This window comes from Echinops telfairi, unplaced genomic scaffold, assembly GCF_000313985.2.
Source record: "Echinops telfairi isolate 266 unplaced genomic scaffold, ASM31398v2 ScPeMD7_3533;HRSCAF=4204_1, whole genome shotgun sequence".
NCBI lineage: Eukaryota > Metazoa > Chordata > Mammalia > Afrosoricida > Tenrecidae > Echinops > Echinops telfairi.
Window position 1 is genome coordinate 14,054,331 of NW_022107432.1, and position 16,805 is coordinate 14,071,135.

The 16,805-nt window shown below is 38.8% G+C and overlaps 1 protein-coding gene across 1 annotated transcript in view; it reads left to right on the plus strand.

Annotated features, from left to right (window-relative positions):
• The window catches only part of PKHD1 (PKHD1 ciliary IPT domain containing fibrocystin/polyductin), a 579,560-nt gene that overhangs the window by 399,931 nt on the left and 162,824 nt on the right, over positions 1 to 16,805 (plus strand). Inside the window, exons 57-60 of the mRNA XM_045294754.1 lie at positions 7,826 to 7,980; positions 9,356 to 9,508; positions 14,551 to 15,429; positions 16,174 to 16,342. Coding sequence (XP_045150689.1) covers positions 7,826 to 7,980; positions 9,356 to 9,508; positions 14,551 to 15,429; positions 16,174 to 16,342 — 1,356 coding nt within the window. The remainder of the gene's footprint in view (positions 1 to 7,825; positions 7,981 to 9,355; positions 9,509 to 14,550; positions 15,430 to 16,173; positions 16,343 to 16,805) is intronic.

Below are 16,805 nucleotides of genomic sequence, written 5' to 3' on the forward strand. Positions count from 1 at the left end.
ATATAAATATATTTGCATATGTACATGTCTTTATCTAGACCTCTATAAATTCCCTTTGCCTTCCAGCTCTTTCCTCTATTTCCCTTGACTTTCCTCCTGTCCCACTATCATGCATGTGGAAATTTTTAGAAGATAACAGAAGAACATCCAGCATATATTAAGAAGCATGGGTCCAGGAGGAGATTTTGTAGTTTTCAGAAGTACAGAGAACATGATGGACCAAGTAGGTATAATGGGAGTTAGGTTCATATTTATTGGTAATAGCAAGATTTTCTTTTTGCCCCAGGAAGTTTTTCTAGATTTTTAAAGGAAAGGATTAAGAGTTGATTCAACATCAACAAACAACTGCAATGAGTGGGAGTTAGTAATTATAACTATGGTTGTTTTCCTGAAAATCGCTACCTCTATAGAATGAGCAACTGGAGAGAGAGAAGTAGATCCAGGACATCAATCTGAAGTCCAAATAATTTGCAGTCAGGAATATTAATGGAAATGGTAAGGGGTGAGCAGATCTGGAGACAGGAGATAAAATGTAATAGATGGCTTGAATATGAGGAATGGAGAGGGGTGTTAACGCTGCTTGTTGGTTTCTCGTCTGCATATTTGAACAATGGTGCTATTCACCAGAAGATGGCTAAGCTAAGGGGAAAAGATTATAGATCTAGATACAGTTTTGTTGAATTTGAATTGCTTTTCTGACACCCAACAGGATTTGTGAAACAGTCATTTTTAAGGGTGATCAATAAGAAACTTTAATTATAATTGTAACGTTAGTAAAGTTGGAATTGGCAGGAATTATATGAATCGATTTTTCTTATAAGAATGTGTTAAAAAACCTAATTCAGAAACTAAGCTATAGGCTAATTTGAAAGAAACTCAATTTTATTAATTAAAAATATCTATAGCAATTAACAAGCTACCATTATTGAGGTTTTTATCATGCAGGCTTACCCTATGTCAGGATTCTAATAAGCATTCTGCAGGTTTTATCTCATTTCAATTTCAATGCTATAAATTGGGCATTATTATCTGTATTTGACATATATGGAAACTGAGGCTAGACAAGTTAAGCAAACTTTTCTAAGTTCATAAAGTTAGAAGTTCCTAAGGCTGGGATTTTATCCTGATTGGTCTGATATCAATACTTCTGTTTGAGATGCTATAAATATTAAGACATAACAAAACAAAATTTCTTAATATCAACCCAATGAAGAATTATGTTACAGCTACTAATTGTTAAAAAGTCGTGAAAATATTTCTGATGAGATGATGATGGCTTAAATTAACGTGGTGCTGATAGAGGAAAAGAAAATGATGAACCGCAAGGAGGCTTTACAAAGTTAAGTAAAAAAATGTAATTAATGAGCCCTGGTGGCTGAGCAGAGGAGCCCTGGGGATTTAACAGTTATGCGTTGCTGCTAACTGCAAGGTCATCAGCTGTTCTGTGGGAGAGAGATGGAGCTTTCTGCTCCTGTAAAGAATGACAGGCTTGGAAACCCACAGTGGCCGCTACCCTGTCACAAGGAGTTGGAATCCACGTCATGGCAGTGAGTTTGCGTTTTTGAGTGGTGTGGTGGTTTTGCTTTGGGGTGCTGACCACAAGGTCAGCAGTTCAGTTTGAAACCACCATCTGCTTTGTGGGAAAGGGAGGAGGCTTTCTCCTCTGTGGAGTTACAGTCTCAGAAGCTCCCAGGGGCAGGTCTTCCCTGTTCTATATGTTGTTGTGCGTTGAGACGACTTGATAGCAGTGACTGAGTTTCATCATTCACAAAAAGTAGCTCTGACCCAGATCTTTAATTTAAAAAATCATTATTGATTCTATTCTGTTACCTCTTTTATCCAATTTGTGGTGGTGTTCTATGGATATATTTTTAAAAAGTATATCTATTTCTCACTCCTGTCATTTCTACTATATTCCTTCTCTCAGAACTTAATAAATGGCTCAATATTTTGATTTATAAACTGGCTCTGTAAATACTTGTTAGATGAAATAAGGCGGTTAAAGGACCCCTTGCATCTCCTCTTACACTTTACATTTCCCACTTGCCCTTAAAGATTTCATTACATTTCCTACAAGGATTTCACTATTCCCTCAAGCAAACATTAATTTTACCCCATCAGAACTTCTAAAACATGCTTTTATGATTCATAAATTTAATAACAATCTGCCTCCCTAGTAAGTGATACTATACTCTGTAAGGTGTTTATTTCATTTCCCCCCAAGGATTCAATAGGGCAGCAAAATGCCTTTTATTGATTTGGTATCTCACTTAGCATCTAGTACATAAAAGTTCTTTGTCATGAAATTGACTCCAATTCATAGGAACTCATAATGACCTTACAGAGCAGAGAGAACTGTTCCAAGGACTTTGGTCTGTTATCTCATGGATCCATAGTTACACTGGAGCTGCTAACCAAAAGGTCAGTGGTTCAAACCTACCAGCTACTCCTCTGGAGTAAGATAACACAATCTACTTCCATAAAGATTGAAAACCTTAGGTCCAATGATAGGCTTGAAACTGTAGGTCCGATGATAAGCCAGATGCAGAATTTGGACTTTAGCAAAATGCAAACTAGTTTTACTAGATTATCCACATATTTTGGAAGCTAGCAAAACCCCATAGAAACTTGCTTTCAATTGATTGGCTGCTCTAAGGAAATCTCACTATAGTAGTGAATGCATTTATCGATCTGTCTATCTATCTATCTATCTATCTATCTATCTATCTATCTATCTATCTATCTATCTATCTATCTATCTATCTAGATATCATCATGGGGATGACTACATCTTAACTTCTAAACCATTGAGAATCTGGCCAAATCAAGTTGACACACAACCTTAACTAGCACAGGCACCATTTAATTTATGCTTATTTTCTGCAAATCAGAACGTGATGGGCATCTTGCTCACTGCTGTATTGTCTAATAAATGACTCTTGTATCTCAATGTCAGGAATTAGTGAATTTTATTTTCCTTGTTACTTAAACTGCATGATTATAAAATCACTTTAATTTCAGTTAAAAATGTAGAGTTGGTGATCTTATGCATTTACTGGCAAGAGCTCAAGATCACCTATGGAACTTCCATAAACAATGTCGGTGGCAAGCGACCCCAGAGTTAGGGGGCTCTTCCTAGTTTCTCCAGATGAAAGAGGAAATTGCTCTTTTCTCTTAGTTTCAACGGAAAACTATTGGAGACAAGTTCTGCTCCAACACAGGGTGAACTCCATGGCTATGTTTTGTGTTATTATAATCTGTGGTTCTCACTCGTTTCACCTAGTTTACTAGATACGGAGAGAAATTCTCAAAAGAGACACCGTGAATGCTCCAGAATAAGGGAGAAGAAGGGCCACATAGACAAATACGTGATATCCACTTTTCCCATTATTTAAGGAGCCCTCTTGGCCTTATGAGTTAAGTGATGGACTTCTCATTGTAAAGCCAATATTTCAATCCTACCTAGCCAATTCACAGAAAAAAAAATTGGAGCTGTCAGCTCTCATAATGATTTACAGTCTTGAAAATCCTATGTAGGATCTTGGTTTGTGAGAATTAGCTTAATTTCAGTGTTTTTGTTTGTTTTGTTTTTCTTTTTAATAAACGATTATTAAGGAGCCCTTGTGGAGCAGTGGCTAATCATCTAGTTGCTAACTGGAAGGTTGACAATTCAAACCTACCAGCTCCTGAGCTTACAGTCTGCTTCCATAAAGACTTACAACCTTGGAAACCCCGTGTGATATGCTATTGTGTCCTACCGGGTCACTCTGAGTTGAAATGAGCTCTAGGACAGTGGGTTTAATAACTAGCATTGCTGCCATCATGGGACCCTGGCTGGAATAGCAGATTACACCTCGGGTTACTAATCACTGGGTTAATAGTTTAAAAACTAGCGGCTCCTTGGGAAAAAGATGAACCTCCCTACTTCCCCCAAAAGTTACAGTCTTGGAAACCCACCGGGGCAGTTCTTCTCTGCCCTATAGGCTCCCTATGACTCAGAACTGACTTGGTAGCAGTGAGTTTGATTCAGAGTATTGTTTCTATCATCATTAGTATCAAATTTGATTTTGTCAATACCAACACAGTCCTAGTCAGTCGGAGCATTCTCATCGCATTTGAAAGGAACTGGGAAAAATATTTAAACTGGGATACTTTTTTTTTTTTTTTTAAGCCTCAATGTTAGTAGAGAGTTCAGAAGTCTGTGGCCATTCTTGGTCCTTGAGCGAAGAAAAATTTGGGATTTGTCAACTCTGAGTCTGTACATAGTGAAATGCCACTATGTAAAATGCCACTATTATCAATTAAGATCTAACTTAGAATTTAGTTAACAAATCTATTTAAATTGTTGGTGCTTATATACGAATGCTTCAGACATGGTTGTGAAAACTTTTAAGTCAAATTTGGAAGCGTGTATTCCATTTTTATCTTTGTAATTATGTTCTTTGAAGCAGTAGGTATTATATTTTCCTAAAACCAGGTCAACTATGAATGGAAAAATAAAGGAATCTGTGCTGATATGTTGTTTGTATTTTTTTTAAAGTTATCTTTAACAGGAGTTCCAAAGTGATTATTTGTAATTTCCTCGGCTTTCTCATATGTTTTTCATTTAGATACAGTAACACAAACAGCTCTTTTAATTTTGTTTATTTATTTTTTAGGTATGTTTTCTTTAGAATGACCAGCAGATCTCTCCTCTTCCCTGTAGCCTATCCTAATTTAGAACTCTCATTACTATCAATCAGAAGCAGGGGAACATTGGAGTTGAGCAGTCTTGTAGCCTAGGGTTTTTTGAAATGCTTGAACAATCACCATAATGAAGACTCAGACTAAGAGTGGATATTGGAGTCTAAGGAAGACTTGTACTTTGTTAGAAGAACCAAAGGTCCAACCGATCATGGCTCGACAAGTGTTCCCTGAAGTTATCACTATTGTTCCATGGACATCACGATGGTAGAATGTTTTTTGACGTGATCATGGGGTCCTCATGAGGTCTCGCACCCCCAGCTACAAAAGTGTAGACACATTTTCATGAACTAGGCTTTGGAAACATAAGTGGGAAAAATGGATCAGTTCATTCCATTTTAATACAAAGTTTTGATTAATACTTTCAGTGGCTTCTTTTACTCTTTGCCTAGAACCGTGCCAAGAGCTCTCAGTTTTGTATAGCAAGAAAGACCTATTTTCATTCCATACGAACAACCAATGTCAACACTGAGTAACCTCAGAGAACAAGAGCACATTATGGACCACAGGGCGGTGGTGTTAGCTTTGTCAAAGCACAGGAATACCGAGGGGGGATCGAGCATCCCAAAGGAACACTCAGTGCAGGCAGTGACATGCATCTTCATTTTAAAGAAGAAGTGAGTGAAGCGAAGATTAAGGGTCATGCTATTTTAAAGTGATGTTTAAGAAACACATAACTCTGTCTTGGGAGACTACGTTGTTTCACCTGACCAAAGGAATGTGTTTACATCAGGGACTTGTCAAGAATAACCTTTAATCTCTTCATGGAATTTACCAGAACATTATGGTGACCAACTATCTGAAGAGTTTTATTGAGCAATATTATGAATAAAAAAGATAGTATCTAGGTCATGTAGACGATGAAGTAGAAGGGTAACTTAAGTGATCAGAGGAGCCTTACAAAAATCATGGAAATATTCCATTACCTTTTAATTGTACTTTTCCATGAACTTGTAAAAGCCTCTTTGTACTGCTAATTGAATTTGATATAACATTATACCCATGGGCTTATTTTCTTTTCAAATATATATATACCATTGTAAGTTTAGGGAATTTACGTTTACATGAAAATCACCAATAAGTCCATCACCCATAAGTGGGCTAATATGATAACATGACCTTTTGTGTGTTCTACCTTATGGTCATGCATTGTCTTTATTAAAAAACGGGGCATATTTATATATCCTTAATGCTTTAGTAATAGTCTAAGCTGTCAAAACAGAAATCTGTATAAAGCCAAAAATCCTATCAGAGAAGGAAAACTCAAACCCTAGTACTAATTGAGAATGATAGAAAAGTGCTAAGACTATACCTTATCAAAGGCAGACCAATTGAGAGACCCCCCAAAACAAGCAGTCACCTCAAAATCTGGTGATCACAGGTTTCACTGTACATCTCAAATAGTTTTTCTAATAACACACCACTTGATACAATATACATAGTAATGAATACCTACTAATTACTTATGTGGATTATAGTGCTTTTATTATTTCATAAATTATCATGGCAGCATTTAGAATCAGCATGTATAGTTTACTGTTGCCAGTTCACAGGTGAAAACCTGCGGATCATACTAGTCAACTTGTGTGGTACCACTGGTCTTGGAAAAAGTCTTCAGGAGTCTTCTTTGGACCAGCGCTCCTGTCTTGAACTTTCTCATTTACTCTCTTTCACGCTTAGTTTCTCCTTTTGAAAGTGCGCTGTTGCTCCAGTGCTCTGTAACCACGAGTTCCCTAAAACGTGGAAACAAATCACGAACAGAGCTAATACTGAATTCACTTGTTAAAATTGTATCACCTTACAATTGTCTTCCTCTGTGACTTTTGGCTCCCTTCTCTCTGTTTTTAGCCTCAGATGAATTAATCATATAATTAATATATTTGATTCATCCTATTGACCCATGAATACTATCCTTTGTTTGTTTCCTTATTTGGTTTTAATACATTGTTATACAATTGTGAACACCTCTCTTACCTTGACAGTCCCCCACCCCCGACAGCACCCCCCAACCAAGACTCCCCTGCTCCAACACACACAACTTTAAGGATGTAGACTAGTCCAAAATCTAAGTTGTCATTTTTTAAATGCAAGTGACACATGCTTTACTTGTTATTATGTTTCTCACACCTACTAGAATGCCTAAATCAAAATTGTCAATGCAATTGAATGGCCTATACACAGACTCTGTTGCCTGGATAAATATTTACCAGTAGGGGCAAATCTACTGTCAAAGCCTGCTAAAATTTGAGCATTAGTTAAAGAGGTAGGCAATTAAAACTAACTGAGACCGTGGATGAGGGCAATGACTGAATGGAGAATAAAGCAGTCATATTCACTAGGGAAAGCTAGGCGGCAGTGAAAGACTGAGTAGAAATTTTGTTACTTATGAGTTTAAAAAACCACACCAAGCGAAACCTTGATAGTTCTGTAATGGTATGACAGCATAAGGCTTGGGACATAGTCCAACCAAGGAAAACATATCCTTTAGTCCTGAGGACTGTACTGGGAAACTGGAGGAAGGCTTACGTAGCATTCGGTTTTCAGATAAGCCTATGAAATTCAGACCAGCGAAGTGACTTCTCAAGGTCATCCAGCTAGTACATAAATAGCAGCACCACTGAATTCAGAGTTTGATCTTCAGGGTCCAACTGACCCTAACGGCCTGAGCTTTGCATCATGGGGAGGGATCATTTAGAGTGGCTTTATAGGTCTTCATAATATTTGAGAAAAAGGATCCCTTCTTAAATGTATTTACTGTTCAGTTTCCCAGTTCACGAGCGAGATTGCTGTTCAAGGTCATCCTGAGTATAAGGTGTGTACTAAACCCTGGGATTTTCAGGTTTTCTTGTTCTTTTATCTCATAGAATATTATTGTTATCTCTATACTATATCTACTTATGGGCCACAAGTGGACTCCATTAAAATTAAGCATTTCCCAGAAGCCCTTTCTCTTTGTCATGCCTATTCCAGTCCCCTTGTTGGAATTGCTTGCCACACTGGATGCTGATATCACTCTGTGGAGTAAGTAGGTGACCAGAGCTGCGCTGTCAGTATACTTGATACTATCTTTATGCTGTTACAGGATTATAGTAGAGGACGCAGTGGATTGGCGACCCAGCGACAAGATCGTGCTTAGCTCCTCCTCTTATGAACCTCATGAAGCAGAAGTCCTCACTGTGAAAGAAGTCACGGGCCACCAAGTTAGGATTCAAGAACATCTCAAACACCGGCACCTGGGTAAGAGTTTGATTTGGTGGTTCCAGAAACTGCATGGACCAGAAAGCATGGCTTCAGCCACCTGCTGAAGTACTGTGGATCTGATTGCAATTCTGGGGGGAGGTGGTGGTGGTACTCAATTGGAGGCCGAGACTCATCCTGAGAGGCTTTATCTCAATTCCTTCACTAATTTTATTGCCTAATTTTTAAAGAAAATTTGCAAGTGAGGAGATTTTTTTTTTCCTTTTATTTTTAACGGCAAGTCCCAAAGCAGAAGGGTTGGGGCTCTTGTCCAGGAACACATGGGAAATCACATGGCTCAGTCAGAATAAAACTCGTGGGTAGCCAATTTCCAATTCCTACCCTGGCACATTGAGTCCAGTAGTCATTTAGGATGAAGAAATGGTTGTAAAAGGTTATGTCAGTTCCCCTATCTAGGCACATGTTCCTCCTAACAGGAATCATATTTGATTTATTAATGATGACAACCACAACGACTATGAAAAACCCAAACCATAAACAATTCTATTTCCTTTAAAGAGAAATGCACTTAATATTTTATATACTACACACAGTTTAAAAATGCATTGCATATAAATAAAAATACTTTTGAGCTTCCTGGTTGAGTCTAAATATGATCCAGGAAATGGACCTAATAAGTAGTAAAACATGGAACGAAAGGGGCAAGGAAATGCATGCGCTCAACAAAAGATATCCAAAGCGGTTTCCCAGAAGCTGACTTTAAAAACTGTAGCAAGAAAAGTGGAATCTTCGGAAATCAGTGCCAGTAAGATCCAAGAGAACTAGCAAACCAAACAGGGAAATGATATCATAAGCTGATTCAGTTCTCACTTCTGAGGAAGCTTGTTCGGGAGCAGAGCTAAGTTTAAGACCTGCTGTGAGAGGATGCTGCTGCTACTGCAGCTGCTTCTCCGTGTCTTTGTCTCTTAATACCTTGCTGCCTTGACATGCGCTGTCACCATCCTACTTGATCTGGAATCCCTTGATCCCGGAAAAGTGGTCCATAGACAAAAATGAACCCAGCGCTGAAGCTTCACGCTGATGCATTTTGTAAGGAGCTTGGGGACCCTGCCAATTAGCCATGTCTGCCCTGGCTTTCTGCACCAGTGGACTGTCCCTGGACCCACTGTTATTGCGAAGAAATGAATTCTTGCTTGCACACTCTCACACTGATCCCAAAGAGAGACGTGTGAATGGGCTTTTCATTTCTCAGCTGACAGTTGTGGAGAATGCCCGAGGAAAGACAGCCCTTCCTGTTGGTGGGACTTCCAAAGGGCACGAGTGTTTTCATTTATCAAGTTTGCGGGGTCCCAGGCTGGCAGTTTCCTGAAATAGGTTTCTAATGTTTTTGTTGTTGGTTTTTTCTTCTTTCTAGGAAGTGCCCATGTTACAGAAGATGGCCGGTACATTCCACTGGCTGCTGCGGTTGGATTGTTGTCCCGAAATATACAGCTTCAGTCTGATCTAGCATGCAAGGGGAGAGTACTTGTGGGGTCCTTTAAGAAGCCCGGCAGAGGAGAATTTTCAGGTAAATGCCATTTTAAGGTCTTCAACAAGAGAGACTGACACAGGGGCTGCAACAATGGGTTCAAGTGTAAGAAGAGTTGTGGAGATGGTGAAGGACCAGGCGGTATTCATTCTGTTCCACCCAAAGTCACGGTGACTTGCAACCAACTCAATGGCACACTACACCCGCAAGCATTACCAATGGGCCACGACTCATCTGGGACAATTAGATGTTTCCAATGAGATACTTTGTTTGTAAAACAGAATGTCTGAATCAGATGGCTCCTTTGGTTTCTGAGATACTATGCATTTTCAGTCCTAATGTGTGCTTAATTATCAGTGTGATGTTAAAATAATATACTAGTCATTGGCACATATGCACAATGTTCCCTCCAAGAAAACATCTTCAGCAGATGTGAAATTTCCTCTGCTTTGAAATTATAGATGATTTAATGACCACTTGAATTTTATCTCTTTCCTGAATTCCTATTACTCTTTCCCAGTAGCATGCTATATCTGATGGCAGGCATTAGCTCATGCTATAAATTAATAGCATAAATTTAAATAAAAATGATTTCCATATTCCAGACTGCTTTAAGGATCAGTTTAATCTCTCTCATTTCTTTCCAATTTTAGCCCTTTTGAAATGCCACAAAGTTATTTGATTAAGACTTTGTTTCTTAAACTTGAGTTCCCTAAATATTATTCCAAAGTTGTTTCCTGACTAAATAAATTTGATCTTATTGATAAAGCTACTACATGGCTTTATCTTAGAAGGCACAAGAGCATAATAAAGACAGGCTTGGACTAAAGGTCTAGCCACTTCCCAAGTACAGGAAGAATGGAGCACTCTCATCTAGTATCTATTTCTCTAGTTTGATCAAGGATAGTGTTTGAACTTTAATACAAAAGTTCAGGATTTCCAGTACATAGAAGAGTTCTCTGTCCTTATATAATTTCTACTTCCATAAATTCTCAATCATGGTGATTTTTGCCTCCCAGAGGACACATGGCGATGTCTGGAGTTGTTCTTGCTTGTTGCCCATGGGGGTTGCTTCAGGCACCTAGCTTGTAGATTTCTGCGCTGTAGCTCAATATCCTACGTTGCCTAGGACTGTCCTCAGAGAAAATGACCTCACAGAAGTATTGAGGTTCAGAGACCCAACCCGAGAAGACAAACACAAGCTGGCTACTGGTTCTGAAGCTATGAAACCATCCAGCAGTGTTTGAGGCAGAGAATCAGGAACAGGAGAGCATAACAGTGTCCTAGATACCCGGATGTGGAGGTCAGGCTGGAGAAGGGTTACAGGAACAGCATAGAAGCAATGCCTAGAACTATCTAGCAAGCTGGAGTTGAACCAATACCAAGGTTGACTTGAGACTGAAGCTCTGACATTGCTCATCCAGGGCTCCTTACATCATCCCCGAATGAGGGAAAGAGAAACTGTACTGAATGCTCTTTCTAGGTCAGAAGCGATCATTGTTTTCCAAATATTATTTCATTTAGTCTACAATGTTCATATGAAAGAGACCTTTTCATCCTGTTTTTTTGTGGAGTTGAGTCATATATAGAAAAGATTTTGTGCTAAACTTGATTATTTGTGTAGTCATGAACTTTTGTGCTTCTTGAAGACCACATTATGTTGTTCACCTCTTTTTATAGCACGATCATCACTGATTATTAGGTATTCAGTAAATGTGTACGGATAACATAAATGAAGCATAAGAAAAACCATTCAGTGGCAGAGAAAAGATTCAAAATCAATATTGGCACCAAAGCCCATGAATTAAAAACAAAAGCAAGCAAACAAACAAAACCCACTAAAGAATGGTTGGTTATTCTAAAGTGACTACCTCCCTATGATTGAGGTCTAGTTTGGGACTGAAAACTGAGCCACAGGGGTAAGTTCAATTCCAGATCTGAAGGATGACTAAGGGTCACCTTCTTAGGTGATCCTTGAGCCTCTGATAGACCAATAAGCCTATAGTCATTTTTATGGTTTTGAGTTTTGTTCCACATTTCCCTCCACTTTATCCATGACCTTATAATGTGATACTTTTGAAATAAGACCTATGATTATCTGTATGGTAAACATAATAAAATAATTCATATTGTCAAATACATGTAATAAAATAATTCACCTTTCGATTTCATCAGTTTTTCCAGTATAGTTCTTTTTCCGTTCCAGGATCCAATCCATGTTCCCACACTGCATTTGGACCCCTAGCTTCTTCAGCTATCACCTACTCTGATTGCTAGATGACCCTGATCTGCTGGCGTAGATCAAGGATGCCATCGGTGGGTGTTGAATAGGTCAGAAAAGCCAGCCAGGATGTAGGATCCCTACATTTATTGAAAAGAGTTGTCATTCACCTCCTCTGACCACGAGCATCCAGCAAATTGCACTGAACTTGCTAGAAAGTTTTTCAGAGTTGTGATTTGCAATTAGAATACATAGGCCCTTCCTTGGAGGACGGACAACAGAAAAGCGGGTGAAGGGAGACACTGGGCAGTGAAAGACATGACAAAATAATAATACTTTACAAACTATCTATCAAGGGTTCATGAAGGAGGGAGGAAGGGTGGGGGAGGAAGGGGAAAAATGAGGAGCTGTTTTGAGAATGATGAGGGCAGTAAATGTACAAATGTGTGTGGCACAATGGATGGATGGATGGATTGTGATAAGAGTTGTATGAGCCCCCAGTAAAATGCTTAATAAAAAAAGAAAGAAAAAGAATACAGAAGAAAAATAGAAATAAAAAGATGTGTCAGCATAATTATTGCTTAATTCTTCTCAAGGTCAGTTTGGATAATAGGTTAACATGGACACAAACTACGAGCATAACCATGCAAATAGGACATAAAAACACTAATTACAATGCTATTGATACAGTACCCTGATATAAATCCTAGAACCACACATTATTCTAGAAAACAAGCTATTTTTGTGTAGATTTACATTTGGATTTGGTGTCATTTGAATCCATATTCCAGGGACACAGTTCCAACATCCCTTTCTGCTATTTGTTATTTGTGAAGGATGCTTGAGTTATGTTAAAAAAAAAAAGTTGTCCGCTGCAAACAGCCTTAGGATGCTCTATCCTCCTGAGGATATTTCTATACCTCTGCTAGGACCTCAGCATGCCCTGTCAGCCAAGAATTTTAGGTTTGCTGCAATCTGGCCACAAGCAGAGAGGTGATCTTTCACTTCCCCGGCCCTTCCTACTGGGTTTCCTGCTTCCCATCAGCTGATTTTTCTGGGATTCTAGGTTCCAAAATGAAAAAAGAGTGAGGAAGGTGGAGGGTTTGCCTTGACTACTTTGGGCTTGAAATACCGTTACTAAAACATAGTAAAACAGAAACTTCAAATGTACAAACCCCTCAAAGTTAATGAAAGAAATAACTTTATAGCATTCCTTTGATACACATTCATTCATTCGTTGTATGTGTACTAGTCATTTCTTTTTAAAAATAGTTCTATTGACACATAATCAACATGTCATTTAATTCAATAGTTCAATTACATTAAGAAGTTGTGCAATCATCACCACGATCAATTTTGAATTGTTTCTTCTTTCGTCTAGTGATGGTGTTAGTTTCCCTGCCATAACCCTAGGTGATTATTAATCCAATTACTCTCTCTATAGATTTGCCTATCTTAGATTTCATATACAAGAAAATATGCAGAACAAAAGCAAGAAACAATCCCAACAACAATGACAAAACAAAACAGAAAAAGCTCAATGGAAAAGACACAGACAAAGTAGCGTACATGATTTCATTATTGATCATGGTCTATCATCTAAATCCCAGTCTAAAACAACTCCACGTATTTCAAGATCAGCAAATCTCATGCTCTCCCCAATGCCCATCCATAAGTGTATGATCGACAGTCTCTGTATCCACATGCCTAAGCCAGAATTCTAGTTTGTTGTTAACTCTCCTTCACCTCAGTTTTCTTACCTGGAAAGTTCAGGTAATGGTCATATCTACCTCATATGTTTATATGAAAATTATATATTTTCTAAAACATATGTATTTCCATTTATGTGATTTAAAACAGTTCCTTGCACTGTCCTAAATGCTAGTTAGTGTTGTGGTTATCAATTGGCCTTATTTTCACTGTAGTTATATTGTTATATGTTTTACCAAGAGTATACGCACTGATTTATTAGCAGTACATTTCTAGTTCACCTACTCAATGCATTTTATTTTGTATTTTAATAATATATTCTGATTACCAGTATATTTTTAGTTCACCTATTTAATGCATTTTATATTGTATTTTAATAATATATTCTTAAAATAGTACAAATGACAACTCTAAATGAGACTTAATAATTAACTGTCTTCTACTGACATAACAGATGTAGAAACCATTATTATTATAAAAGCGAAACTTGGAATATGGTGTAGGTAGGAGAAAATACAGAAAAACAATCACAAGATCTTGAAATTGTTTTTGAAATAGTTATTGCTTCTATCATGTCTTGATCAAGAAATGTTTATTGAATATAATAGTTCTGTACATTATTGGACCAAAGTGACTTTCACACTTACATTGTACTATTTTCAGAAATGCCTGCAATACTTGATAGAGTTGGCTACTTGGTCATTTATGCAATATCTCTGTGTGATGGCTATCATCTTTTCCCATGGGGTCACTGAACTATGGAGTGGGAGGGGTGATTTGAAAATGAAGGGACATGAGCCACTATCCCCATTACTTTTGGGATGCAGCCCTGCAGACAAATGCACAGATTCTTACTGTGCCCATCTCCAACGTCCATCTCTGCTCATCTGCGCTCTCTTCTGGCTCCATCCTATCGTCAGTCTCTTCAGCTTGGGCATGAAACCTTTGAAGGCATCAAGGTGATATTGCTGATGGCCCATATTTTGTCAGTGAACCTCAGTGGCATGAAAAACAATGCCAATGCTAGGAATGAACTATGAATTTAACTAAAAATTGTCCTGCTCCAATGAAGACAAATGGATTTTTCTTTAGCCTTTGGTGAAGAAGAAAGTGTCTGAATAGTATACATGTTTGTTTGTTTTTTTTACAGGTGTCCTTCAGCTTTTAAATGTGGAAATACAGAACTTTGGAACACCAGAGTATTCATCCATTGAATTCACCAACGTGCCCGTCGGCTCCTGGATCACATCTTCGACAGTGCACCAGAGCTGCAGCGGAGGCATCCGTGCCAGTGCCAGTCAAGGCATTATTTTGAATGACAACGTAGTATTTGGCACAGCTGGCCATGGCATTGATTTGGAGGGCCAAGCCTATTGTCTTACAAATAACCTTGTGGTTCTCACAACCCAGTCAACGAAGGACACGGTTTGGGTGGCAGGAATCAAAGCGAACCGGGCAAAGGATGTCGACCTCCATGGCAACGTGGTGGCTGGTTCTGAGAGGCTTGGCTTTCACATCCGAGGCCACAGCTGTTCCCTTCCGGAAGGGCCTTGGTCGGACAATGTGGTCCATTCATGTCTCCACGGCCTTCACGTCTATAAGGAAACTGGAATGGACAACTGTACGGGAATCTCAGGCTTCCTGGCTTTCAAGAACTTTGATTACGGTGCCATGTTGCACGTGGAGCATAGTGTGGAGCTAGAGAACATCACTCTGGTTGACAATGTCATTGGTCTTCTGGCAGTAGTGCATACATCCTCTGCTCCCCAAAGCAGCATCACCAGTGCTCAGATTGTGCTTCGGAATTCAGTCATCGTGGCCACGAGCTCCTCTTTTGATTGCATCCAAGACCGAGTTGAGCCTTGCTCAGCCAACTTAACAGCGTCGGACCGTGCTCCTTCCAATCCCAGAGGAGGTAGAGTTGGAATTCTGTGGCCTGGATTCACCTCAGAGCCAAACCGGTGGCCTCAGCAACCATGGCACCGAGTGAGGAATAGTTGTTCAGTCCCAGGAATCATGAAACTTCAAGGTAGGCTGCTAAGAATTATCGGAGCAACTTTGTTGTGTTTCTCTGTGCCTAGAATCTTTTATGGCATTTTAACATGATATCAAACAAATGGTACAGTGTAGTCTGACACTTGCTGTCCAAATAACAATCTTTGTGGGAATTACAATGTGGGTTGACCATGAAAGTGACTTCCTCCGTATAAGGTCTGCTGGATACATTTTGAAAAGCTTTCATAGCAATTATTGAGTATGAGCTGTATAATTGATTTATAAATTTTGATCTGTATTTGTCTTAGGTGTTATTGTTCCCATTAAACAATTAAGAAGACTAAGACGTGAAAAGTATTCCTTGTGTGGGGTTGCTTGGCACTTGGTGGCACATCAAGGATTACAAATAATGTTACAGCATCACTTTGCAGTCCCTCGCTTTCAGATCCCTTTTGTATTATCGGACTCATTCATCATCTACATGGTCTCTCTGTTAGTTGACTTATGATTCTATAAAGTCTGTGGATTCTGATAAAATCTATGATTAACAGGAAAAAATTTAAGACTTTAATATTTTAGAATACTCTTCTGTTTTGTATAGTGTCCATTGGTTGAGCAATTACAGGTATTTTAAGTAAAGATTTCTGCAAGCTCCTAGAAATACCCTGGGTACCTTAAACTAACTCTTCCCCATAAATTATTATCAGAGTTTTATGTTGTGTACTCTGTGTTCATAGTTGGTGATTTATATGATCTATGTTTCCATTTTTAATTTCAGGTGTCACCTTTTCTAGTTTTGTGAAGAGCTGCTATAGCGATGACATAGATGTTTGCATCCTGGCAAATGGAGAGAACACTGGGATCATGCAGCCAATAACAGCAGAGAGGACCAGGATGCTAATGGTCAAAGACAGAAACAAGTTCTACTTTTCTCCTTTACAACGCAGGTACTTTTATTATGTGTAACAAACACCAACAACACATCCACTTCCATAGAGTTGCCACAGCAACCCTATAGGACAGAGTAGAACTTCTCCCTCACTTTTCTGAGGCTGTAAGTCTTTAGTGGAACAGGAAGCTTCATCTTTCCTTTTTAAAGTACTGGTAATTTTCAACTGTTGACCTTGGGTTAGCAGACCAATGTGCAACGCACTATGCAACCAGGACTCTCTTTATACGGATTAAACAACAACAACTTACTGACCTTGAACCAGCATCAACTCATAGCGGCCCTAAAGGACAGGGTAGTACTGTCCCCATCAATTTCAAAGACTATAGCTTTAAAGTGATTAGAAAGCTCCATCTTTCTCCCAAGGAGTAGCTGATGGTTTTGAACTACCCACCTTGTAGATTGCAGCCCAACGTATAACCACTACACCATCAGTATGGATAATAAGTCCTATTTATGAA